General features: G+C 42.9%; 2 protein-coding genes across 4 annotated transcripts; both read right to left on the reverse strand.

Annotated features, from left to right (window-relative positions):
• Positions 1-382: 382 nt before the first annotated feature.
• On the reverse strand, positions 383-9,143 carry pianp (PILR alpha associated neural protein). Of its 2 annotated transcripts, none has more exons than XM_030750392.1 (6): positions 9,121-9,143; positions 8,582-8,638; positions 7,986-8,383; positions 7,526-7,604; positions 2,496-2,642; positions 383-1,851 (listed from the first exon to the last, which is right to left on the reverse strand). In XM_030750392.1, exons 2-6 carry the CDS (start codon positions 8,590-8,592, stop codon positions 1,830-1,832), a joined length of 657 nt encoding a protein of 218 aa, XP_030606252.1. In that variant the 5' UTR covers positions 8,593-8,638; positions 9,121-9,143; the 3' UTR covers positions 383-1,829. The 2 variants fall into 2 exon arrangements, with proteins under 2 accessions (XP_030606252.1, XP_030606253.1); XM_030750393.1 differs by lacking the exon at positions 9,121-9,143 and adding an exon at positions 8,943-8,999.
• A 525-nt stretch (positions 9,144-9,668) lies between these two features.
• On the reverse strand, positions 9,669-23,798 carry LOC115794686 (lissencephaly-1 homolog A). 2 transcript variants are annotated; one of them, XM_030750311.1, is made up of 13 exons: positions 23,547-23,798; positions 15,541-15,659; positions 14,868-15,097; positions 14,404-14,527; positions 14,025-14,146; positions 13,422-13,508; positions 13,109-13,198; positions 12,734-12,822; positions 11,870-12,092; positions 11,646-11,768; positions 11,034-11,199; positions 10,209-10,297; positions 9,669-10,021 (listed from the first exon to the last, which is right to left on the reverse strand). In XM_030750311.1, the coding sequence occupies exons 1-13, from the start codon at positions 23,634-23,636 to the stop codon at positions 9,915-9,917; spliced, it is 1,659 nt and encodes a 552-aa protein (XP_030606171.1). In that variant the 5' UTR covers positions 23,637-23,798; the 3' UTR covers positions 9,669-9,914. The 2 variants fall into 2 exon arrangements, with proteins under 2 accessions (XP_030606171.1, XP_030606170.1); XM_030750310.1 differs by having other exon boundaries at positions 14,868-15,121.
• Between the last annotated feature and the right edge of the window lie 3,186 nt (positions 23,799-26,984).

Consider the following 26,984-nt stretch of genomic DNA (forward strand, 5'->3'; position numbering starts at 1 on the left):
TGCTTAGCACCCTGTTAATCTTTGTAAAGCGAGACGAATCCGTATGAGGTCAGGAGATAAGGAAGAAGTTTCAGACAAAAGCAGACGCCTTATTCTTCACCTCCTTTCATCTGCTTCTCAATGGTGTAAAAAAAAAAAAAAAGCAAAACCATGGCTGGCATATGCGAGACTTTTCAATGCCAAGCTTGTGGTTTCAAATCAATGCAAGGCAGTGGACTAAACGTTCACTTCAGGGAGAAAAAGATTAGGATACAGGGGTAGCTATTAAAATGCACAGTGTAAGCTTTATCCTTCCCATAAAGCATTGCCGATCGCACCGCTCCCAGGGGAATTCATTCAACATGCACAGAAATAAACAGATAGGCAGAGCTGAAACGCCAGTATTGAGTCTTTATTGAACGTCCATGGTACAGAAAGACCACATTTCTACAGCAATGCTACTAAAAATCACAAGACTGGATATCTGGAGGATTGCACGAGCTACGCATGATGCCACCAGCACTATGTGTGTAGTGGAAATGTGTGTCTAACTGGGGGGGGTCATGCCTCAAAGCTGCTTAGAAAAGTTGCCAAACACAAAGTGACATTTGGCTTTGAAAGGATCTATAAGACATCACTCACTGATAGGTAAAATAGACATTTTATAAATAATAGATTCAAAGCAACTCTCAGAGGGTTTCTTACGGTATACATGCAGATTCACAGGAGATACAGAAATGATGCTCCTTGATGTTCTACTTTCCTTTGGTGCACCCAAGACAGCAAAAAAACAAAAAAAAAAACACCAATGTGAGGGGAAATGAGGGTGGTTTTGTTTTCCAGATTGAGATACTTGGCTGTTGGGTGGGAAAAAAAGAAAAATATCTTGTTGTGGTAACATCAGTCCTTTGATCACACGTGTAGTTCACTGATCCATCAATCTGTCTTTGTAGTGTACCATCCAAACCTTTGGGAAACATTGATTTTCAGCTGTAACGGTTCCTCTCTTCCAGTACCTCTACAGCGTCCGGCAGGAACAAAGCGCGCTCAGAAAGGTTCGCCAAGAGAAGGTGAACGTCAGCCAGATAATTAAGAGAACAAATCATGAGGAAAAACTGAAACAAAACAGGCTCCTCTACATAATGCAGAGGAATATAGCCACACTATTTGCATTTCAGGCGCCCAAAGCAGGGAATAAACAGCAGTTTTTGGAGCGTGACATGTTAAACACATTGGCTGCTGGCTACAGCCGTGCCAAACAGCTTTGTGAAATACCCCCTTCAGTGTGTGGAGGTGCTCAGAATGGCTTTTTAACCATCTACAAGCCTGCTAATCTGAACCAAATTTGAGTGTCATGTTATGTAAAAAGAACAGTCTGCCGGGATTGCCATTAATACTGAACAGCTCCACATGTGCAGCTGGATCAGTGGGAACAGTTATGGAAGCACAGGTAGGGCATTTCAGGGATAATGGGATGTTTCATGGCTGTTTAAACTGCCTGTTTGTGAATTAGTCATGGCGGGTCGAAGCTTAGCCAGAGCTCGGGGGCCAAGTAAAGGGTGGAAAACAGGGAACATGTCACAGTGACGCAGAACCACATTAAAAGAAATTTACACCAAGCCAAGAGGAAGGAAGGACGGATGGTGGATAGGAGGGAGATGAGTTTAGATTTATTTTTTTAGACCTCAGGGAAGCAGGAGGGTTTTGTGGTGGCTGGATACCTGGGATCCCTGAATTCGTTTCACAGTTTCAGAGAAAATAAAAACGGCACTGCGGGCGCACCCTCCGGTTGTGTTGATGCTCCTCCTCGGGCCCCGTAGAAATGTTTACCATATGGAAAAACAGTCACCTCAGAGGTTCACAACAGGGATCCTGACACAGCAAGAGACACAGAGGAGAAGAGTGAGAGATAGAAAGAAAGAAGGTGGGAAAGCCCGGCAATGGAAGGAAAGGCAGAAGAAGAGAGAAGTGGAGCACAAAGGCCTGAAGCTGGAAAAGTGGTGTACATGCAAACGGAAAGCTGCGTCGCAGGGGGACTGAGAGGGCGGCGGGGGGAAAGAGACGGAAGAGCAGAAGGAAGAAGAGGAAGGTGGAGGTGAAGCTGATGGGAGGGGAAGAAGTGAGAGGGAGCACTGGAGTGTGGCTCTATAATTATCCTGATTGAGATTAACTTTAAATACCCTCGAATAAAAGCATTATTTCATGGAGGGTGATTGGGCGCCTTTTTTGATAGGCCCACGATGACTCATCTGGAAAGGGAGTTTAAAACACTGATACATCTTAGAGCAGCACCAACACTTCAGGCCTGAATACTCCACAGAGAATAGCACCACCGTCCAATTACACTCCACGTACGTCCTTACAGTGCATGCGAAAAGGTAATAAGGCTGCTTCACACACGGACACGGAAGAAAACTTGAATCCAGGGGTGCACAGAGACTCACATGCACGTAAGACTCATAGACTCACACGCACACACTCTCAGGCTGTGTAGAGCTGGTGAGGCGACTCATTACCTCTCCCTGTCGGTGAAGGAGGAGGAGGTGCTGTGCAGCGTCTGCCGGCTGTCCTCTGAAGCAAGGGAACGGGGGAGTGCGAGGGAGAGGGGGGGTGCTACGCCACGGGAAAGCGGGGGCGGATGCTGGGAACAGCTGCGATCGTAACTGGGAGAGAAAGGATAGTCAGACAGATAGATGGAGGAAGAAAGTGGTGGAGAAGGAGGGGAGTAGGGAGAGAAGATTGTAGAGTACATGTAAGGGATGAAGAGTTAAAGAGGCAAACAGGGGTTGGCAGAGTGGGACACAAACGAGCGAGGAGGAGGAAGAGAAAAACAAGAAGAGGAGCAGGGGCATAGGTGAAATAAAGTTAAGAGTTTGAGACAGATATTACAGTAAGAGACAATTAAAAAGGGCGAGACAGATATGAGTAAATGATAGAGAGATTGAAATGAAGAGAAGCACAGAGAGAAACGATAAGGAGAACGATCAGAATGAAAGACACAGAGGGAGAAACAAAGTCAGAACATCAGGAACAACCGATCCATTTAGCATCAGCGAACACATTATCCTGCCACTGTGAGAGAGAATTAGTGCACTCATCGGACTCATTAAAACACTGTCGGGGGGGGGGGGGGGGGGGGCAGAGCGAGAAATGGGGAAGGAGACTTGACTGTGAGACGTGTGAGTGAGGGAGGGAGTCAGAAGGTTTGAGGTGGGAAGGATGCAACAAGGCGAAGAAACGGGCAGAGCACTGACGCATGACTGAGGTGCTGTGCCATTACTCCTGTAAGGAGAGGGAGTTCTGGTGAAGACACAGTTGAGAGGCGCAGGTTCAGGCTCTTTGGAACACTTAGACGCATAACAAAGCTGTTCTCACTGCCATAAAAGCCACCGTGCACCCTCATCGTCCCTCAGTAACACCTGTTCTTTTCTGGCTGACTCCTTCTCTCACTGTACGCACACACAAACAGACACACCGTCACACTTGATGACATTAGTCACACTGACAATTTTAGGGCTGGGAATATCACTGAGCACATATGCCGCTCTTCTATAATCATAATGAACTGGACTGTGGCCAATTTCCACTATAGGCTATCATTTCAGTCCATCTGTACCCCCTTCCCGTTCATTCCGCGGCACTTTCTCCCTCTAACACATGGCGTTATTTACACATTTATGACACTGAAGTACGAGCCAGTCTATAGAGAGGAGCTGCTGCCATGTCTCCAGACTGAATCCCTGCAGTTCTTACTATTCTAATACCACTTGGGATTCACTAAGCAGTGTGCCCCACCCCCCCCAAATTCCAGGACCAGGTGAAGTAAGTTATCGAAACAAGAGCGAAGGCCAGTCTCAGGAACAGAGAGAAAGGGGGGCTTATCATGTACCAGCTCACACCAAGCTGGAGGATTATCTGTGGATCTGCAGCCGGACTGGCGGTGCTGGGGGAGATAGGAGACTGGTGGGGGAGATAAGAGAAGTACCGGCTGTGCAAAGACAGGCAGCTTTAGAGCAAGGCAGTGACGATAACTGGAACAAAGCGAGGAACCCAAAAGAAGAAGGGGGGAACACAGGTATTCAGAGAAAGGAAAAAAATCCCCAGGAGCTGAGGAGGAAGGAGAAATGAGGAGGGAGGGCTAGACAGGGGATGAGGGGTAGATAATGTACGAGTGTGGGAGCAAAATTGAGATTAAGAGAGAGCGTGAAAAGGGGATATGAAGGAGAACAAATTATACAGATAGAGGCAATGGGGGAAAAAAAAAAGTGATACAACAGAAATTCAGGTAAGATGTGCAGATGAGATTACAGTAAAGAAGAGGAGCAAGAGTGCAACGAGGGGGGAAAAAGAAGAGTGTGAGAAGTGGGAAGACAGGAGTCCCAGCGGTCAAATAAACGAGCTGTTACTGGTTTGATCAGCAAAGCGAAGAAGTGCTTCACTACCTCACAGAGAGATAAATTCCAGTTTCCAGCTAATGGCCATGTGTATAGCAATCACTTCCTACCTGCCTGACCTGAAAACATAACATATACGCACCACCCACACTGAGAAGCCACGTGAGCACTCAAAACTGTAAGACAACAGATCACTGGTTATAGTTAATGCTTAATCACTGCAACTCTAATGGCTCTAAATGACACATCTGTGCCAATCGTGACTTTTGGGAACACAAGCGCTGTTAATAAAGTCATTAGTAAGCAATTACTCAGCTCTCACTTAGGCCCATAACGTAGTCATCAACGACAGGCGCACAGACAAGACAGGCAGGCCAGTGTGTACATGCAAACACATCTGCGGCCATTAAAGTCTCCTCTTCATAAAAAACCCACTCATCTAAACCCCCGTACATCTGTCCCAATCCACACATGGGGAAAATGGTCAGGTTTCTCTCCCATTCTCTCTTTTTTTATTAAAATCAAAATACAACTAATTAAAAATAGCAAATTCAACACCCTCATAGACTGCCTATAAAACATGAGGTATACATGTTTTCTGTACAGTCTATGATGGATGTGGCTCATGGGTCTGAAAAGTGAAGTCAATGAGGTGGTTATGGAAGAGTATTTAAGCCACTGATTGAGAATTTGGGTTAGGCATCTCAAAACTTCCACTTAGTGTGAAACTTCTGAGATACCTGAAATTTTGATTTAGCACTGCCTGGTTTTAAAAAAAAAATCTTCAGTGGCATTAACAAGCTTCCATAGATGGGTCTTAAACCTGCATTCTTTATTATTTTCCAACAGGGGCAACTCCTCTGGGTTCAAGACGAAATCTGATTGTACAGAGGTCTAAGATAAAGTGGCAATGCTGCTCACCTAATCTATGACTAATTGTCAATCCTTGAAGCCAGTGCATAAACTGCAGTTCCTCTAGTGGCCACTTGAGGCTAGCTACAAAAGCAAGTCAGACCCTGCTGACTCTGATGTTAAAATGGCCAACTTTACAGGATTAAAACCCATATTTACAGCGTGGTACAAAATACAGTTTTGGCCCCTGTGGGTAGTTTACCCCTTTATAAAAACTGTATGGAGATTTTTTTTTTTTTTTTTTTTTTTTATAATTCATCTGTTTGGAATTTTTAAGGCTTAAAGGGGCATGGCTGCAGGTGTGGCATCACAGGCAGCTTCAGCCCATAGCCTTCTGCTAAAGTCTAAAGACCGGTAGGTGAAAAATGTGTGTTCCCAAACTGGTTGGCAAATGGTTACTGGACGTTGCTTTGTAAAACTGGTTGAAAAAAAGATATACAGTGCTGCAACGAAAACTATTGTGATTTCTTTGGTTGCTAGCAGGTTGCTGTGGTCACCCATAGTTTGCAGGGAAGATGGCAGTTTCCCTGCAAACACTTGCAAAACATTCACAGTGAAAAGTGCAATGCTAACCGTAAGCGTTCACCTGTGACATAAAAGCTGCACCTTTTTGAAATGTCCTGGTTGCAGCACATTTGTGTCACACATTTTCAAGTTTCACTGCAGCTCAGAGAGTAAATGCCAAGTGTTTGCAGACAAGTTGGCATCATTCATGTCAACTATGGGCGACCACGGCAATCTAATAGCAGACAATGCAATCGCAAGAGGTTTCTGCTGGAGCACTGTCTTTGTGACCAATTTCACCTAGCAACTTCCAGCAACCACTTTCCAACCTCTTGGGGAATGCACATTTTTTCCCTAATGTTTGCCAGGGGGTTAGCAACTGGTTTCTAGGCCTGTGTGACTTTGGCTTAAGCCTATCCTCTGCTACCTACAGTCATTTAACTGAACCTCTGCTGTGTGGAACAGACGGTACAAGTTTATGCTTCAGTTTTAATGAGTGAAATTCACGTCAGTAATTTATTAGTCTGTTAATTAATACTAATTAGCAGATGTGTTGCTCACAAACAGCTTATGGTTGCAGCTTCCTAACTAAAGTTGGTTAGCCTCAGCCAATGACTCTGTCCTCTTGTCCAAATGATATAACTTCTGGCTCCACAAAACTGACATGTTAGCAGCCAAAATACAAAATTTGAAGTTTTCACCAAACAGCCAGTGACCTCATAGTGACGTCCATCTTTTATGTACAGTCTAATAGGATCTTAATGAGTTTATGTTTTAGTACTTTACAGAAAAGTGTAACCTTTTTACTATGTAAATCATGGTCCCATTTGGAGTCAAATAATCAGTAAAACAGGCTGTGATTTAGCCCGTGGCTACCTGTGAGCATGCATACCTGCTTACTGATTTAAAAAAAATCAAACAAAAAAAACAAGACAGCGACAGCCAAAATGCTCATCTCGAGGCCTAAAGACAAGTCAAGACTTTGTTAACCCATGGGTGACATCAGTTTATGGCCTCCGGAAACCTTCAAACCCTTTTTTTTTTTTTTTTTATAAAGTTTTATAAATTTTTGAGTCAGTGGAACACATAGTGAAGATTAGGCTCTGCCTTTCTGCAACCTCTCCTTACTGTCTTCAGATATTAACCAGGTCAAGAAATCAAGATTAGTCAACTTATGATTATTTAATTATTAATGAAGTACAATTATCCAGTAATTAATGAGATAAAAGTCTGAACACAGAAAACTATTTTTGTGTAGCAGAATATTTTGTTTTTAATCATCACATTATGCCTCAGGTTTTTCTTCCAACTCCTTGGTGGGGTTACAAATCCCCATGTTGGGACTGTTCTAATCAAACATTCAACTGGCCTCAACACATCCCTGCTTTACTGGAGAGAGCCATGATTTAAAAATAAAGAACAACAAAAACAAGATGATAATTAGAAGCTCATACACCTAATACAATATTAAAGTGTCCAAGATGCTGCTATATTTATAGAGGTACCTTCCATTGAAGCTCATACCCTGTTTCCATTGTCAGTTTCTGGAAAATACCCAGTTTAAAACCCTAACATATTTTAGTCAGAAGAATGCAGTAACACCACTGCTGTGTGTCAGGCTCATACAAGAAAAGTTGCCTCATCCTTACTCAACAATGCCCACTTCATATTTATGTGGTCATGGACACAAACACGCACACACACAACACTGTGCAGGAGAGAATTTTGGTTCCTACCAGAGTTTGGCTGTAATGATGACTGCTGTCAGGATGAGCAGCGAGGAGATGGTCACGGTAACGTAGAACTGAGGGTCCACTGTAACACACACATACACACACACTCACGAAGTTACTAATCTCAGATTGTATAATTGTATCCAGAACAAAAGAAGAAAACAGTGTGGCCAGCTGAAACATGAAATTGGACGTGCAAGACTCTAGCCTTCAACTATCACACCAATCCGATGACGTCTTCTCTGTATTTTGCAGTTATGACAGCGGCTAATTCTTCCCTGTGAGTGATGAGAACTTTATTAGGCAATCCCCGCCGCAGACACAGCCGGGTGCACACAGCTGGGTGTCAGCCTTCACCCTGGTGACAGCTAATTCCCCCGAGGACTCCTGGCATGTGAATGTGTTCGCTCACTGCAACTCATGGACACCTTTATTTAGAAATCCTTCATCTCCTGATGCCCACCTTCCTCGGGCTCTGTCTCCTCTGCCTCCGTCTCCCCATTCTCCACTCCCTCCTGGTCTCTGGACTCCAGTGATGGCTGCATGCTTTCGTCAGGGTAAAGCCAGTTCTCAGGTGTAGCGGTGCTGGCCTCTTGCTGGTTCCCGTGCAGGTACAGGTGATCGGTTTCCTGGCTGGAGAGGAAGTGGTAGGTCTCATCCTCCAGCTGCTGCGTGGGACCCCAGACCACTGCCCACAGAGGGGTGGGCGTGACCTGGGCGGTGACGGACAGCTGGACCGACAGGGCGTCCACCTGCTCCTCGGCCTCTCTATCGTCACGGTTACAGGTGGAGGGTTGTGTCACCAAAGCAACCAGGAGGAGGGAGATGAGAGCAGTCAGTCGTGCGACAGGAGAGATGGAGCTGGAAGAAAAGGTGAAGGAGAAAGAATGAGAGATGGTGGAGTGACAGGGCAGTTATCTGAGAAAATGCATCGTCCGCAGCCGCCCTGCACGACCTCAGCAGCTTAGACACTGATTCCCAAGCCAGCCATCACTCAGATTGACATTTTATGCATCTGCGTCCCATACATCTCTCCACCTCAGAAACTATCCATCTTACCATCTCTCCATCGCTTCAGTCTGTTCACTGAGACTCCTCTTCTCCGATCATCTCTCTCTGTAAGATAAAACAGAGGGGCAAGAGAGAAATAAAAGCGAGAAAGGGGGAGGGTCCTGCTTTTTTCCCCCCTTGTTCTTCTGTTTTGCCACATAAAAACCACGTAAACACACACAGCAAGAGTGCTGGCAAAAAGCCAACTCTGTCACATTTTGAAAGAAGCATACACAGACTCCCCAGGGCATTAGAATTTAAAGCTCAGTGGTCCACCACATGTTTATACACATCTGCATGCGAAAACATCCAGAAGTACACACTGGCTTCCTGCTCTGCCCTCTCACACACATATTCACAGTGCACACACCTGAGCACGGCATATTAATCATCATTAGAGTCGTCATGCATGGAGTGAACACTCTATAAGTCACTTTGAGCAGAGAGAGATAACTTCCTACCAACAACTACTGCGTAAATGCCACAGAAATGTCACTCAGAGACACACGAACACACGCGCTCCGACACATATCAGTTATCATGCCTACCTCTGGCTGTGGAGAGAGGGAATGAGAGAGGGAGACAGAGAGAAAGGGGGAGATACAGGGAGAGAGAGTGAGGGAGAAAAAAAAAGCATCGGTTGCCTTAGCGACTGAGACATGTAGAGTCTGGTGGAGTAAGAGAGGGGAGAGAGAGCGACGCGGGGAGGGCAAGAGACTGTAGGAAAGAGATTTAAATGCTAATTATGTGTTTTTTTTAAACGGGTTCAATTAAATGGACACAGAGGAAAAAGAAATGAATTTGACGAGCCAAACAGAAATGATACTGAAGACGACATTAATAAGCTCATTTTGGAGGCGGAGGTTAAAAAAAAAAAAAAAAAAACCTCTCCAATTGTGTTTACAAAGACAGCAAGGGCACCCCAGAGAGAAAAAAAGAGACAGAAATACAGACAGCAAAGAGGAAGAGGCGGAAGAGAAAGGAATGAGGGGAATAAAATTTAATTTACATTCATTTGCACCGGCAGAGGAGAGTAAGGCACTGGTGTTTCCAGAGGAGACAGGGTCAGATGGAAATAAAAAAAGACAAAAAAGAGATGCAAATTTGTTGAGTGAGAGTCACAGTGTGACAGCTTTATTGTATGTGAAAATAATATTTACATAGAAAACAATCTGCTTATCACACACACACGCACACTCACTCACTTTCTCCTTCCAACACTGATACTCAGTCTGTCACACTTCACACCCCTGCACCCTCCCTCGCTGTCACTTCGCTCCCACCCTCTCATTTCCTCTTGATGGCTGCAGGCCGCGGTGTCCTCAGCATGAGAAAGCGGCGCTCACTGGAGAACGCAGCGGAGCCACGAGCCGGACCCTACATCCTCCTCCGTGGCGGCAGACCAGCTGTCTTTTCCTTCATCGCCATCTTCGTCGTTATCCTCGTAATCTAAATTAAACAAGGAGGTCATAACGATTTTTCACGACAAGCATCATCTAAAATTAACACGACCGTATTCATTTCAGCAATTCCACAGTTACTCGTTAAACCTGTGAGTCAGTAAATGAAGACATGAATATGTGTGAAATTGCAGTGTGTGTGTGTGTGTGTGTGTGTGTGTGTGTGTATACTGTACCGTCAGTCTCCTCGTCATCTTCAGTGTCTCCCTCTGACTCCAGTAAACACGAGTCCATTTGACTGTCTGTCCTCACCGTGACGTCACCCCTGTAACATACACCCGCAATTAAATAAACCAGGTGTGTTGGACTCATTATAATTCACAGAGGAGCCCGATTTCATCTCAAGTGGACCAAACAGTAAAGCAATTACATAACCTATAAATCGCCTGCAAACGTCTTCCTATGTTTTATAAAACACATTTACAAAAGTGATGAAAAACAGCTAGAGATGTCTTTAGAAAAATGTGTAGCTGTCTCAATTTTCCACATTCACTCAATCTTCTGTCATTACATGTGCGTTATAATTTACACAGCTGATCTACAAAGGCACAAACAAAAAGCATAGTATTTTGCTTCTTAATGACTCCAAAAACTCACTGAGTCCTAGAAATACTTTGAACTTTCTACAGATTTTCACTCTGGTGCAGTCACGCTGGTATCACGCCACCAGGATTTCATTAAAAAATTGGAAGCATTCATGACTTCTCTGCAGGTTTCACACTTTGTAAAGCAATCCAGTGGACCAGTTTGGGCCCTTTGGCAGGCTGGTTCTAGCCCTCATGCCTTACGTTTGATGCCCCTAAACTAAAAGCACAATATCAATGTAAATCTGTGTGTCAAAATCAATTATACACATTAGCGCATTAAATCCCATTATAGCTTTAGAATAGCAGTGCAGCTGACCTCAGAAGAAACAATGAATATTTAAATAAGGAATATAATTGAGCAGCTTGGATCTTTAATCTTTTTAAGTCAGTGGTGTTGACAAGTATTGCACCCACCTTTGCCTCCCAGAACTTGGGAGCTGCTCCCATACAATGAGGTCTTGACCTCCGGTGACCCATCGGTGGTCTCCGCTCCCAGTGGTCCACGCTGCAAAACAGAGGATTCTGGGAGCGTTGGGCCAGGTCAGAGAGGCCAGGTACCGACACTGAGGCACAGAGAACACTGGAGAGAGAGGAGGGACATGAAGAGACCGGAGGTCAACAGAGGAACACAAAGTGGTTAAAATTTTGCCTGACTGTGTTTTTACACTCTCAGTAAATTAAGATTGGTTTACTTGCTTTCTACTAACATCCCCAGTCTAGAACCAGTTCCACATATTCCCCTCCCCAAAAGAATGGCTGGTGCTGGCACCAACATACTGTAGCATGACCAATCTGCTGGTCCAAAAGCTGGCACTGCTGACATCAGCAGCTATGGGATGCAGCCCACAGACTCTGTCCACCATGATCTTTTCCCCATGGTAATTATTCCAAACCTCTGTTAGCAACACTACATAATTACTGGTATTCAACTGTGTCAAAATATGGTGTGGTTCTCAGAAAGTACCAAGGCAGTACTGGCTCTGCACCGGCACCTACAATGGTGGAAAAGAGGTATGTGGCACTCACAATTTAGCCTGCTCTCTCCATTTGCCAAATCATAGCAGGATCCAATTAGGAGGCCTCCCGTCTGGTGAACACAATCTGTTACCCCGGTGATGCTGCTGTGATTGGTCAGTCTGGACATCGTTCCTGTGATAATTGGACAGATGTTAGGTGGAAGGATTATGGAGATTTCACTAAATCTGCCTTCCTTTTTGGATCTTTCTCTCTGACACACACACAGAGCTTACCGGTCCTCCAATGCAGGATCTTGAGCCAGGCTTGACCATAAGCCAGGAATACTCTGTCTCCCCGCGGGCTGAGGGTTACGCGCCCGCACGGTCCCCCTCCACAGCCTGTCACCTGACTGTTCCACTGGTGCAGCAGCCTCAGGGGGTCTCTATCCGCACCCCGGTTCTCCCACACAGACACCCCTCCCTCAGCCGAGCCGCTGAACACCAACGGACCCTGAGACTGTGGAGGGCACAAGAGACACAGTTGTCATGGTGATTTAAGTCTTTACCCTGTGTGTGTGTGTGTGTGTGTGTGTGTCCATGTACACGTGTGTCTTAGAGACTGTATGTATGTTAGTGCAAATGGATGAGAAGCGTGTGAACAGTTTTAAAATGTTTCTGTGCTTCTGCTGCTGTTATAAATGGATTGTGCGCTTTGCATGATAAACAACAAAGAGGATGACAATGATGTGCTACGCTTTAATGCTTCAGGCATATTATGATGATTGCAAATTGAAAAAAATGTGCATATCCAGCTCTGGGTTTCAATATTCATAAAAAGCCTTTTTTCGCTCAAAATATATACAGTATGCTCTAAAATTGGACGAGCTCCACAGCTTACATCTTAACAAATATCTTTGATTTCCATTTGAAAGCAATAAACAAGGAAAGCTTGCGTGAGGATGATGTGGAGAAATATAGCCATTTGATTTCCGGGGAAGAGGCTTTTTCACAAATTGCTAATCAAGAGTTTGAAAACTACAATAGACAGCCACAGAAAGAAAAACCTTTGCATGTTAAAAATAGGCTAAAAATGAAAACAGCTTGAGCATCCTCAGTGTGAGGAGAGTGTGATGGTCAGCAGGTGAGTGACCCACCCACCTGGATGGAGGTGACGGCTTCCTGGTGAGCATTGACTGACTGGCAGTTTTGGAAAGTGTCCCAGCTCCAGACTTGAACTTTCCCCCCGTCTGCAGGGTGACAGAGTGTGAGGTTAATACGTGCTGACAGGCGACTGGCAGTCATTATTGTGGGTTACGGTTGACCCACCTGAGCCTGGCTGCCTAAACTGTGTGCCTCCATCTCTGTGATTCAGCTCGATAACCCTGTGCTGCACTCACTAACTCACTGGCAGATGATGCCACATTGTCAGACTCTGCATGCATATTTCTCCCATAAACAAAAAAAAAAAAATGGGCACATACATGCACAAAAATAGATATGTCACCAACACCTACTGTCCTCACAAAAACACACCTGATCCAGTGATGATGTAGCCATCCTCCTCCGGCACAAAGCAGAATGCGGTCACAGCGTTGAATGTGTAGATAGACTTAACACACTGCCCTGAAGGTAACAGTAAAAATCTAATTTAACTGACAGGTTGCAGGCCATCTATCATACAGGCAAACATTGATTACGATTCACACACATTTCCCACACACAACCCTCAGGCTCCATTTACCTTTATATATACACACACAAATATTCACTGTATATCACTTTGTGTGCGCGCGTGTGTGTAGGTGTGTGTGTGTGTGTGTGTACATGTTTGTGTGGTTAAGCCTACCAATGCTCAGGGCCCAGATCTTCACATAGCAGTCCACTGAGCCACTCAAGATAAACCTCTCTTTGTCGGACAAAGACAGAGACCAGGCTGTGAAGGGGCACGCACAGACAAAAGAGCAGAATGGGGACAGAGGAGGGGTTTAAAAAAAAAAAAGATTATGCTGGCAAAAAACTGTAAATAACTGATGATGCACAAAATAAAAAAAAAAAAAAAGGCTGCAAGACAGAGAATAAAAATGGCTAAAAAAGAAGCATATAATTAGTGAGAGAGACTATGGTTCGACTGAGCTGCGTCATCAATGAACTTCTAGACTTGGTATTTTAAGTTGGGGAAGCAGGTGGGTAGGACGAGAGCCGGAGATGGCGTTGGAGTACAAATGATGGAAGTCTGCCTGCTTCAGACAGACAGTGAACTCTCTCAAGTGTCCACTGTGGTTATCTCTCACTGGGCTGATCTGATGAACTGCTCCTATAATTACCAAACCGCAGGACAGACGCATTACTCAGCTCTACTCAGCCCACATGTTTGGATGTGTGTGTGTGTGTGTGTGTGTGTGTGTGTGGGTGTGTGTATGTGTGTATACCTATGTGTGTGCGTCCTTACCCAGCCTCTTGCAATACTCAGGGGGAGGTGCTGCCAGACAGGTGACCCCTCCGGTGTGACCTCCTAAGTTCTTGTGCTCTGTTGCAGTGGGAACGTGCCACACCTTCACTGTCGTATCTCGACTTAGAGGGAGAATGATGGACAGGAAGAGAAGGGGGGGGGAGCACAGGAGGATAGAAAGAGAGAGGGAAAACAAGCAAAGTTAAAAGGCGTTCCATATAAACCGCAAGAGATTTGCGCCGAGTGATCAGGCGGGGGAAGAAAACCAAATATATGTCAGACAGCGAGGGAGAAAGCAAGAGCCTATTAAGTGATAAATTAGGTGAAATGTTCACTTTGCATATCCATTATGCAAATTGAGGCATCTTTCCTGCTTTACCTTCCAGAAACCACCAGGTTGTCAACAGCAACCACGGAGGTGACTATGTCACTGTGACCCTGCAACAGCCTCAAGCGAAACTTCGCCTTCTCCCACGACGCTTTGAGGGTTGTAAATTCAGCTTCTGTAAAAGAAATGATTTGTGCAATTAGCAGTGTTGACTCATCAGCACCCTGGCTCGTTAATCTACACACTTCTTCAATATGGATTAGTCTGCCACTGCAAAGCGTGGGGCTAAATTAGCTCCAAGGATGCAAAACGTGGGCCCTGTCTTCAGGGAAGCATATGCAGCCAGTTGGTTTTAAAACTGGCAGCCTCGTGAGCTTGTTAGGACTCCTTCGGGGCAAAGAAGTATAATCTGATTTTAGATGTTAATCACAAATTAGGGCAGCACTTTGTGCTTTTAGCTGCCAGTGACAAATCATAATGGCAATCTCTTGAGCCACTTTTCTTAATTATCCCACCTTCATGCCATAGTTGCCACTCCTCATCAGAGCCTGCGCAGCCTCCTGACACATCCTGACAGTTATCTGACACCTTGGCCAGCTCTGTCCTTTCCTGCTCTCTGCCCATCTCCGCTTCCCTGTGCCTGGCAGCCGGGGCTGGCGCTGCTTGAGCTTTGGACTCCTCTTCTCCCTTAAGGATCTTGGAGGCTGGAGGCGTCTGTGATGGAAGGGCCTCAGGGACATCCTCCCTGTGCCAGTGCAGAAAGCAGGTGCTGAATGAATAATCAAGATGCAAACAGCACACAGTCACAGCTTGGTGACAGTGAGGATACCTGTGGAGGATCTCCAAGTATCATACAAACTAAAATAATACTTTACAAAGAGCTCCTAGTCTGTCTATTAGGAGAAAATCTGTGTATTTCATTCAGTTTTATGTTAATGTCCACACACACGCGGATTTCAGCCCTGAGGGGCTTCCGTAAGGAGGACGACATCCTGGAATGATGTTTACACATCATGAGGAGTAGAAAGTTCCAATTTTCCTAAAGCGTGACAGTATTTGACCTGCAATGTGTTTGGATAGACATACAAAACAGATCAAAGGCTTCAAAGTGAATGTTGTTGCTTTTGAAGAATTATGTTTCTCTTCATCTGCCCCCCCCTTGCTGGTACCTCTCCCTCACTTCCTTACACTTGTCTTTTCATCTTCTCCTTTTTTCCGTCTCCCACAATCCCAAGAGTTTGCTGCGGGCCAGAAAGCTGCAGCTGAAGCTCAGCCAATCTGGAACGAAGCTCCGCCTTCCTGGAGATCTGAGAGGGAAAGAGGCACGAGATTGGTTGTAAACCAAGCTGCTAAATCCACAAGTTGTTTATATGCACAACCAACATACCCGGCCCGTCTTGATTTATTAGACTGCAGCTCACAACACACACCATACTCCTGTCAGATTGTGAGCTTTGAAATATGCATGAATGAGTGAATCGAGCATGTCAATTTTAGATTAAGTGGCTGTTTCCTTTGTTAAAAGGAGCACTCATCTGATTTTTATTCCTCAGTTGTTGTTTTTTTTGTCAAAATTTTACTCTTCCTGTGAAAATCAGCATTTGTATCTTTTGTAGCTCTAACGGAGTTTCGATGCCGCTGATATCACCATGATTTGTACCGGCAGAAGGGTACAGAATACAGATTTTTAAACTGGGATTCAGGTATTTGCAAATCTCCAAGGCACAGTGTATCTAACACACGTCTGAGTTGCATTCTGGGAAATGTATTCTTTCAGCAGCGTAATAACCAGTTATTGTATAATCATGCTTAATTATCAGAACTGCTGCATAACTATGGAAGTGCCACTTTACTGTAGCCGGCCAGAGTTTACACTAAGTGAAACTGCTTTCTCCTTTTCTACTTGAAAATAGCCAGCAAATATATCTGACAAATAAATTATGTAAAGAAAAGGCGCAATATTTCACTGTAAAACAAGGGTCTCAAACATACAGCCTGTGTGTGTGTGTTTTTCAATAGTACCAGTCAAAGGTTTGATCACACCTTCTAATTCAGTGTTTTTTCATTATTTAAAAATTGTCTGCGTTGTAGATTAATACTAAAGTGATCCAAACTATGAAGAAATAAATATGGAATTATTTAGTAAACAAAAAATGTTAAACTAGAATATGTTTTATATTTTAGATTCTTCAAAGTCAGCGCCTCTTGACAGCTTTGCACATCTTGACATTTTCTCAGTCAGTTTTATGAGGCAGTCACCTGGAATGTATTCAGGTAACGGCTGCGCCTCGTCAAGAGTTAATTTCTTGAATTTCTTGCCCTCTTAATGTGTTTGAGACCATCAGTTGTTTTGTGAAGAGGTAGAGTTGGTATACGGTGAATAGCGCTATTTGAGTAATGTTCTAATCCACATTATGGTGAGAACTACTCAACTAAGTAAAGAAAAAGAAAGTCCATAATTACTTTAAGAAATGAAGGTCAGTCAATGTGAAAAATTTCAAGAACTTTGAAAGTATCCTCAAGTGCAGTTGCAAAGACCATCAAATGTTATGATGAAAATGGCTCTCATCAGGAAAGGAAGACCAAGAGTTTCCTCTGTTGCACAGGATAAGTTCATCAGTCACCAGCCTCAGAAACCACAAGTTAACAGCACCCCAGATAAGAGCCCACCTAAATGCTTCACACAGTTCAAGTAGCACCCACATCTCAACATCAACTGTTCAGAGAAGACTGCGTCAATCTGGACTTCATGGTTGAATTGCTGCAAAGAAGCCACATCTAAGGAAGAACAACAAGAGGAAGAGAATGGCTTGGGCCAAGGAACAGAAGAAATGGACATTAGACCAGTGGAAATCTGTCCTTTGGTCTGATGAGTCCAAATTTGAGATTTTTGGTTCCAAACGCCGTGTCTTTGTAAGATGCAGAAAAGGTGAGCGGATGGTTCCTACATCTGTAGTTCCCACCGTGAAGTATGGAGGAGGAAGTATGATGGTATCGGGGTGCTTTGCTGGTGACGCTGTTGGTGATTTATTCAAAATCCAAGGCACACTTAACCAGCATGGCTACCACAGCATTCTGCAGAGACCTGCCATCTCATCTGGTTTGCGCTTCATGGGACCATCATTTGTTCTTCAACAGGACAATGACCCCAAACACACCCCTGGCTATGTAAGGGCTATCTGACCAAGAAACAGGGTGATGGAGTGCTGCATCAGATAAAACTGGCCTCCACAATCACCTGATCTAAACACAGTTGAGATGGTTTGGGATGAGTTGGACTGCAGAGTGAAGGCAAAGCAGCCATCAAGTGCTCAGCACCTCTGGGAACTATTGGAAAACCATTTCAGGTGATGACCTCATGAAGCTGATTGAGAAAATGCCAAGAGTGGTGCCTACTTTGAAGAATGTATTTTGGTTTGTTTAACACTGTTAAGTTTACTACATGATTCCTTCTGTGTTCTTTCATAGTCTGGATGACTGAATGACAGTATTAATTTACAATGTAGAAAAAAAATACATATGTACAGATATAATACATATACACACACTCGCACACAAAGCTGGGCTGAAAGACAGCACAGAGGCACAGGCTGGGGTCTACCACACCTGGCAAGATCCCAGGTGTACTCTGTGCAGAGATGCCCCTGAGACAATCCAGCACATTAAAGCAGGGTACAAGATGCTAGCAGGCAGGGCATACATGGATCATCATAACCAAGTGGCTGGCATGTATACAGGAATATCTGTGCTGAGTATGGCCTGGAAGTCCCCAAGTCAAAATGGGCCACACCCCCAAAGGTGGTTGAGAATGACCGAGCTAAGACCTGTGAGACGTCCACATACAGATTAACAACTACAGAGGGATATAGCTAATGAGCCATACCATGAAGCTATGGGAAAGAGCTGCTGAAGCAAGGTTAAGAATAGAGGTGACAATCAGTGAGCAGCAGTTTGGCTTCATGCTGACAAAGAGCACTGCAGATTAGATGTTTGCTTTGAGTATAAATGGAAAAGTACAGAGAAGGTCAGAAGGAGCTGCACTGTCTTTGTGGAGCTAAAGAAAGCATATGATAGGGTGCCAAGAGAGGAAGTGTGGCAGAGAAGTATGTGAGCGTGAATGCAGGACATGTATGAGGACAGTGAGACAGTGGTGAGATATGAGGTAGGAGTGACAGATGGGTTCAAGGTGGGGGTGGGATTACATCAAGGATCGGGCCTGAGCCCCTTCTTGTTTGCAGTGGTGATAGACAGGCTGACAGATGAAGTCAGGCAGGAGTCTCCATGGACTATGATGTTTGCAGATGGCACTGTGATCTGCAGTGAGAGTAGGGAGCAGATGGAAGAGAGCCTGGAGAGGTGGAGGTATGCTCTGGTGAGAGAAGAGGAATGAAAGTCAGTAGAAGCAAGACAGAATACATGTGTGTTAATGAAAAGGAGACAGGTAGAAAGGTGAACATGCAGGGAGTAGCGATAGTGAAGGTAGATGAGTTAGCCATCCAAAGCAACAGACAGTACACAAGAGAGGTGAAGAAGAGAGTGCAGGCAGGGTGGAGTGGGTGGAGACAAGTGTCGGGGATGATTTGTGACAGAAGGATAAAAACAAGAGTGAAAGAAAAGGTTCACAAGAGAGTAGTGAGACCTGCTATGATGTATGGTTTGAAGATGCTGGCACTAACAAAAAGACAGGAGGCTGAGCTGGAGGTGACAGAGCTGAAGATATAAAAGTTTCCATCAGGAGTGACCAGAATGGACAAGACTAAAAATGATCAGAGGGGTCGCTCAGGTTGGCTGGTTTGGAGACAAAGTTAGAGAGGCAAGGCTGAGATGGTTTGAACATGTGTAGAGGAGGGACAGTAGATGAATTGGTCAGATGATTTGCTGCGGCGACCCCTAAAGGGAGCAGAAGAAGAAGATGACTATATTTTGTCAGGCAAATATTGTTTCAGTGATTCAGACTTCTAAGCTCATGACATGACCCATTCCTATCGTTTTTACAGCTTTTGTATCAACATCTTATTAAAGACACTGCCTGTGGTAGTATGTTTTGAGCTGAATAGCTGTGACCACAAATTGACATGTTTCTTTGTAATAGCAGCAGACTGAATGAATGTGAAAAAACTGCAACATATTGTGGAAACAGCACTTATTTTTCTAAAACATCTCAGGCTGAACATCATCTGTTTTGTGAATGTTAAATATTTTCTGAACGTGCATCTTCACATTGTATAAGAGGAGAATTTAATTTGATTTTTTTTTTTTTTTTAAAGACTGCTACGCAGTGGTTTCTTTGGTACAGCCCACTTGGGATCAAACTGGGCTCCATGTGGCATATGAACTTAAATGAGTTCGACACTGCTGCTCTATAATGTAGCAAAGCAGAGAAATATAAATGGAAATACTCGAGGAAAGCACATCAAAATTAAGTTTCTTCTCCCGTGCGGCAAAAAACACTTCATTTTTCACCTTTATTGGATCATAGTGATCCGCTCCTTATGAAAGAATCCCACTACGTTGGATACTGTAAACCACTGTGGTTTACGTTTTATTACTAGCTGTGAAAAGTGCACTGTTACCACTGTTCTCTAAAGTGATAAGCAGCCAGCTCTGTATGTCCACAGACTAAAAGAGGCTTTTATAAACGAATCTCTGCTTTCGCTGGGTCCGTCCTCTGATCGGTTTACACATACATGTGTTAAAACCACAAATACTTGTTCTCAGAGACACTGAGAGACCCCCCCTTCCCCATTTCCTGGTTTCTCCTGCAGAAGAACCTGAGATGTCAGACCTGGTCAGTATGGGGATGTTTAAGCAATTTTTTTAAAAAGACTGAAGTAGTAGTTCTAGTACTGAGAGTGTTTACTCTTAAATTTGCACTGAAATTCATTAGAAATTGTTCCCATTTTGGTCTTTTAGTGCACATAAAATCAATATCATGCTCACTCATTTGTCAGTGTCTAAGTTATATTTTATGACTGTGGAGGTTTTTAATCTAAACTTCATCAGATTAAATAAAGGATACAATAAAGCTTCTTTTGGTTGCTCCCTCATTCTCAAGGGGTCACCACGACACGGCATGTAGCTTTGCATATTTGATTTGGCAGATTTTTATGCTGGCCGCCCTTCTTGACATAACACTCAAGGGATTTTTGTCTCCTCCTGGGATCAAACCGGGGATCTTTTGCTTGTTAGGTGAATGATGTGTAAACCATAACACTATGGAGTAAAGGACACAATACTATCAAATATTAATGTAATTCCATTTAACAACACTACTGAGCGAATGTTGCTGCTTAATCGTGTTTTTCCACATCGTGCGGGTCGCCCAAATCTGTAGAAGTGCACTTTCAAGTCGCTGCATTACATTTTAATAGAGAGACGATCCATTATAAATAAGTAGGAACTGATTTAATGGGGGCAGTATGCTTGCATTATCACGGTTTCACATTACTTGTGTGCTTTGGTTAGTTGTGGATGTATATTGTAAAAGCTTCTCACTGACTCCACAGAATCAGCTGATTTTCATCTGTACAGTGACTTTGGTGTATTTAATGACACCATCAAATGTATCAATGGATGATCTCTTTACATTTTGTCGCTTCATTCCTCGTTAAGCTTGTGCCAATTTTCTTTTGGCATAAGCCGGCATGTCCCTTTTACTAACTTTATTAAACTTTAGAGGGAAGCATCCAGCTGTGCTGCGTCCTCATCTGCTCGCTCACACTCAGATCATCCACTGTGATCGAGGTCCTCCTTCGTGCTCACAAACGTCTTCAGGACCTAACGCTGTTTGATAAATGTGATATCTCCAAACTGTTATAGAGGGTTTTGCTGCATATAAAGTAATTTGGCTCCCACTGAAGAGGTTTTGGCCTTTCACCAGTACCGTGGTAAAATATTTTAACCAATATTTTTCTTGACTAGTGCTCATTTATCCAAGCTTGTGCTTATTAAATGGCCAGCCATGCATAAACTTCTGTTATATAAGGTAACAAAGACTACTTGCCCAAAATACAGGTGTAGACATGCACATGATAAAGGCCCAGTTTAAGCCAGGAAAACCCGACTATACAGAACATGTCAATACCAAGGTTGTTTCTTCATTTCCCAGCCAAAAGCTGCATTTGCCAGTGCTGAAATGTGACTGTATTAGAAAACTGCTTTGACACATGATGAATCAGAGTTAGATGATGAAGATGAGCCCAGTATCAAAATGCAGGTAAATATTACAACTTCCTGATGAAGCGCAGGCGTGCTTGAAACGTCATACACTACTAGATGCAATACATAAGGAAAGAGTGTATGTCTTTTGTATGTTTTTCCTGTTAAATATTACAGCTTTCACGTGCAGTCATCTATCCCACATGGTGATGTGACCCTTTAAAGTTTACGGAGCATGCACTTTTTGAGGTTTTCTCCAGCGAATGATCAGAAAACAGGCCAAACATGATGGGCGCCAGTGCTCGTTTGTGTTACTCTGTGTCACAGACATTAAATTTGTGGAGTTTTGCTGTTGAAACTAAACTCAGCACAAAAAAGTAAGGAATAAATCTTATACCACTGGAAAGCCGGTTTATTTCCCCTTAAATGGTGGCACATTTGTAAGGAAAATGCATTTGTGGGTTGAGCAGCAGAGTTGAGTATGTGGGATGTGCCCATGAAAAACTTTGTGGTACCATTTATAGGGAAACAAACAGGCTTTCTAATGGCATAAGTTTTATTGCCAAGAAGCATTGTTACAACAAAGAAACAATCAACCAAACTCAAGCTTCCTTACTTTTTGTGCTAAGTTATGATCTATCCACACGACAATGATGCGCAAAGTTTGGCTTTAAACTATGACTGTAAATTTAATTTAGTTGCTTTTTTAACAGAGCTTATATGTTTTTTTTTTCTTTTCAGCCCCAAACATTTCATGTTGCTATAGTCTGTGTTTAAGAAGTGATGAGGGCTCAAAAATGCTGGAAAATTCAAATGAAAAAGCTCCAAATTTGAGCCCAACCGAGGGCCTGTGACTCATAAAATGCATGCTTATGGATAAATACTTTAATAATCTGAAGGAAATTAGGGCATCGAGCAACTTAAGACACAGAATAAATATATATAGTAGGAAAGTAAAAACTTTGCATCTCTTCATTTAATAGACTAAAGTTATTGCGCAGAATAAATCAGCTGACTCCGAGGGGGTCATAAGGGAGGCACTGATTGTTTTGTTTTTTTTCACTGAATAAGCACATGGCTTCAAACTGTGGACAGAAATGAATTGTGTTACTCTAGAAACCTTCAGCAGAGTCCAGGTGTGTCTTGGGATTTTGGAAATTTAAATGTACTATATTAGTACAAAACACAGCGTCTGACTGATGTGGAGCAACCTACAACCAACTAAATTGTAGGTTAAAAACTCGGTCCAGATGCTACAAATGTGCTATCAACAGTACCTTCATCTGACAATATATAATCAAAACAAGAACTATTGACATTTCAGATGATGTGCAAGCTATTTTCCACAACTATGAATACAGGTGCGCCTTGAAATTTTGGCTTGCAGTGTATATGCACAAAATGTTTGAAAAACACTGGCAAATGCCTTTCAGCTGCAAATGTGTGTCACACCATGCATGCATGCATTTATAGTCCTGCCGCCAGCTAGGGGCTGCAGGGCCAGCTCAGTACATAAAAAAAAAAAAAAAGAAAGAAATCGCTGCTGCAGGGTTCGGCCACTCTCTTATTACATTCACACTCTGGGCTTTAACAAGCAGAGGCTTTCCTGAAGTTCCTGATAATTATTTTTCCAGATGCGTTCAGCTCAACGTGTGATCTTCTGGGGTTCCTGGGGCAAAAACTGTCAAATTATTCATTGCACCGTTATTATTAATTCATGTTAATCACTGGCTTTATGATGCCAACACTGTTAGTTTTAAGAAGCCTTACTTCATACCTTTTGCAGCTGACTCTGACTACTGTGTGGCAAACCTCTAATGCTTACAGTGACTGTTTAGTCTAGTGAATAGACACGTTTGCTGTAATGACTGTCAGCAGGTCGATATTTATCTGATGTTTTTAATTTAGACTAAATCTGTGTGCTGCTCTTGCAGGTATAACCTCGTGCTTCACCTGAGGGAAATTTATTCAGGATTTGCACACAGGCTACACAAAGATGTAATGAAGAGGGAAAAGCAGATGAAGTGTTTCTGTACCTTGAATCTTTCCTCTGGGGTGAGATTGATTTTTATTTCCAGATTTTCAATCTGTCTCAACTTCTTCTGCAGCTTCCTCACCTCCCCCATTGGCGTTGTCTAACCCGGTTATCTACACTTTAAACTGGCTTTCAAGCTGGAAGAAAGCGTCAAGCAAACAGCATTTCCTTTAAATAAAGAGTCTGAAGTGGTTTAAATAAATAAAGATGCATCGGGAGGCTCAGCGGGGTGTCAGAGACGTGTCGCCGGATGTTGACGATACGTTAGAGGTGTATTACTGTCCTTACAGCGCCATCATGTGGCCCGTTCAGGAAGACGTTTTAAACCCGTTAATAAATAGAAAAAGTGCACCGTGTTCTTAATTTAAAACATTGTAATGCGCTTGTACAGTTTCACATACAGGAAACGATGTGATTGCAAGAGGCGTTACTTCAAAATCCAGGCACTGAAAGTCATCATGACAGTCGGAGGACAGCGCGGTAAACCTGTGCTGCCTTCAATTGCACTCCGTTGAGCTTGGATTTCTGAGCTTCCAACAAGTAAACTTCAGCGATATTAATCGGTCCAATTAGAGAAGCAGAAATCACTGTGGATCAATTTATTCTTTTTCTGTGTGTTTCTTTTCTTTTCTTTTGGACATGTTTAAAATAATACACCAAACACCAAAAAAAAAAAAAGCACAAACAAACAAAAAATAAGATTAATCATAATCATAATAAATAACGTGTTCAAAAATCCCATCCCCTTTACACTATTTAATAACTTTATATATACCGTATAATACTGCATAGTATAATATATACTATAATAGTATAACACTGGTCACCTTATTTTTGTATTTTTTATATTAGTTTTGCTTTAGTTCTTTGTTATGTGAATTCCACACACCTTGTTTTTCTTTTTTACATGCATTTAGTAAACCTTTAGTGATCCATTGTCGATCTGGACATTTTTGCTTTCTGCTGTATTGTATTATTGGACAGTTTTTAATCGTACAGTGCCATAAACATTCTTAAATATGTGCCAAAGGCATTGTGAATATCAGTTTCTTTGTATACATATCCACCTGCTGTGGTGCAAATGAAAATGACATGTACTGGAGGCAAACACATGACAGCCCCCCCCTAAATGGATTTGTTTTCATCAGAATGTCTTATTAATACCAGGGGCAAATTGTACAGGTGCTAACTTAAAATATAAACATGAAAGGTTTTAAAGACAAATGTAAATGCCATATAAAAATAAGTTTAAAAATATGCACAATATTACATTAAAATTAAATATTACAAAGTTAAAATAATAATATGTGTAGTATAGGTAAGATATTGCAAGGGAAAATAGTTCAGGTGTCATAAAGTTTGATGTCCACAGGTGGGAATGATTGCCTGTGGCGTTCTGTGGTGCTTTGTGGTGGAATGAGTCTTTTGCTGAACGTGCTCCTGTGGCTGTTCAGTGTGAGATGGAGACGGTGTGAAGGATTTCCCGATATTGACGGTAACTTAGACAGCATCCTCCTCTCTGAAACCTCTGTCAGAGAGACAAGCTCCACACCTACGGCATTATTAGCCTTGCTGATCAGTATATTGAGTCTGTTGTTATCCAATTCTCACAGTCTGCTACTCCAGCACACCACAGCATAGTGAGTGGCACTGGCCACAACAGATTCATTTTACAGGTGGTGACCACAGACCCTTGCACTCTCCTTATCCTTCTAGACTGATTTTTCTCTAGTTTTGATTTTTCCTAGTGTGCCTGTCACTGTTGGCAGCATGAGACAGTATCTGCAGCCCATTCAGATTTCACATGTAGTCTAGCTCCTCCTCAGTGTCTCAAGAGTGTATAGGAGATACCAGAAGATTGGCCATTTGACAAGGAGGAGCTGGGTAGAGCCATAGAAGGGCATCAACCCAGCAGCAGGACCAGTATCTGCTCCTTTGTGTGAGGAGGAACAGGAGGAGCACTGCCAGAGCCCTACGGAATGACCTCCAGTGGTCTACTACTATAGTATATGATTCTGAGCAAACAGTCAGAAACAAACTCCATAAGGGTGGCATGAGGTCCTGGTATTCTTTAGTAGGACCTGCGCTCACAGACCAGCACCATGCAGCCTGATTGGCATTTGCCAGACAACTGGTGGGTCTTGTCTGTTTTATTTTGCATAATGAATTTGGTCCACACAGACACATGAAAAAGCTTTATTAGCATTATTAGCTTAGCAAAGCAGCCAACAAGTGCTCAGCAACTCTGGGAACAATTTCTCAGCAACAATTCTGATATACACCAGCTTTTAACTGTATAAGTCTGTTTTTTTTTCCCCAAGTAAACACTGCAAGTGGAGCTTTCAGCTGTGTGTTTTTATTTCTTGTTGAAAGTTTTTCACAGATGTAAACTGATATACTCACACATGTTTGGGAAACACAGTTGGACAAAACAAGACATTTATGAATGTTATTTTAATGCCTGTAAACAGATTAGATTTTATTTATGAACCAATCCAGTCAAATTGTAAAATAAGTATGCAGCACACTAATTTTCTCTGAGATATTATGTTCTTATCTACATCATTATTAATTCCTTATGCAGTAATTTACTACCGAACCAAACAGTCTTTGAACTTTCCAGACTTTTTTCCTACTAGTTTGTAATTGTCTGAAAATGTTTTTCCACCATTATTGTGTGAGGCGGTGGGAATGTTTTACAGAAGAACATTTTATAACCTGCATCTCAAAAACATCCTCAAAACATCTTCTGAATGTTGCAGTCAAAACATAATATCTTAAGTTAAACTTTTAATCTTGCAGGAGCTTTATTTGAAATGATAAGCACCATCACAACTTCCTGTTACCTTTTGCCAGTGTTGATCCCCTGTTTTTGGAATAACAGATTGTATAATGTTATTTTACAGGAGGTTTCCTTAAGTGTTACATGGTAACAGTGAAAATGCAAAAACTGTTTTGGGACTATTGTTGAACCCTGAGATGACAGATTTTATATGTTAACAGAGAACATTTTTCCTGTAACATTTTGAGGATGTGTTTGGGGTAACAGATTGTAGCCATGGCAGTCTGCCATCCTTAAACTCTTAAAATTTGCTGGTTAGATTTCCATGACATCTGGTGATTGCATTCATGGTCCTTAGCCGATGAACCCTGACCAGTGTTGGTGGTCACAGTTCAGGTTCTTTGGTGACCATATTAATAATATAGTGTAGATACACAGGCAGTTTCATATTGTAGTCATTAGCAAGCGAAAAATCCCCAGTTTGATTTCGGAGGGAGACACAAATCCCTTTGGGTTTGTGTCAGGAAGGGCATCCAACCTAAAAAAAAAAAAAAAATCTGACAAACCAAACATGCAGAGCTACTTGATGTGGCAACCCCTTGTGAATAAGGGAGCAGCCAAAAGTAGCAACACAATAGTTCACATGGTAATAAGGTT

Source organism: Archocentrus centrarchus, chromosome 16, assembly GCF_007364275.1.
Source record: "Archocentrus centrarchus isolate MPI-CPG fArcCen1 chromosome 16, fArcCen1, whole genome shotgun sequence".
Taxonomy (NCBI): domain Eukaryota; kingdom Metazoa; phylum Chordata; class Actinopteri; order Cichliformes; family Cichlidae; genus Archocentrus; species Archocentrus centrarchus.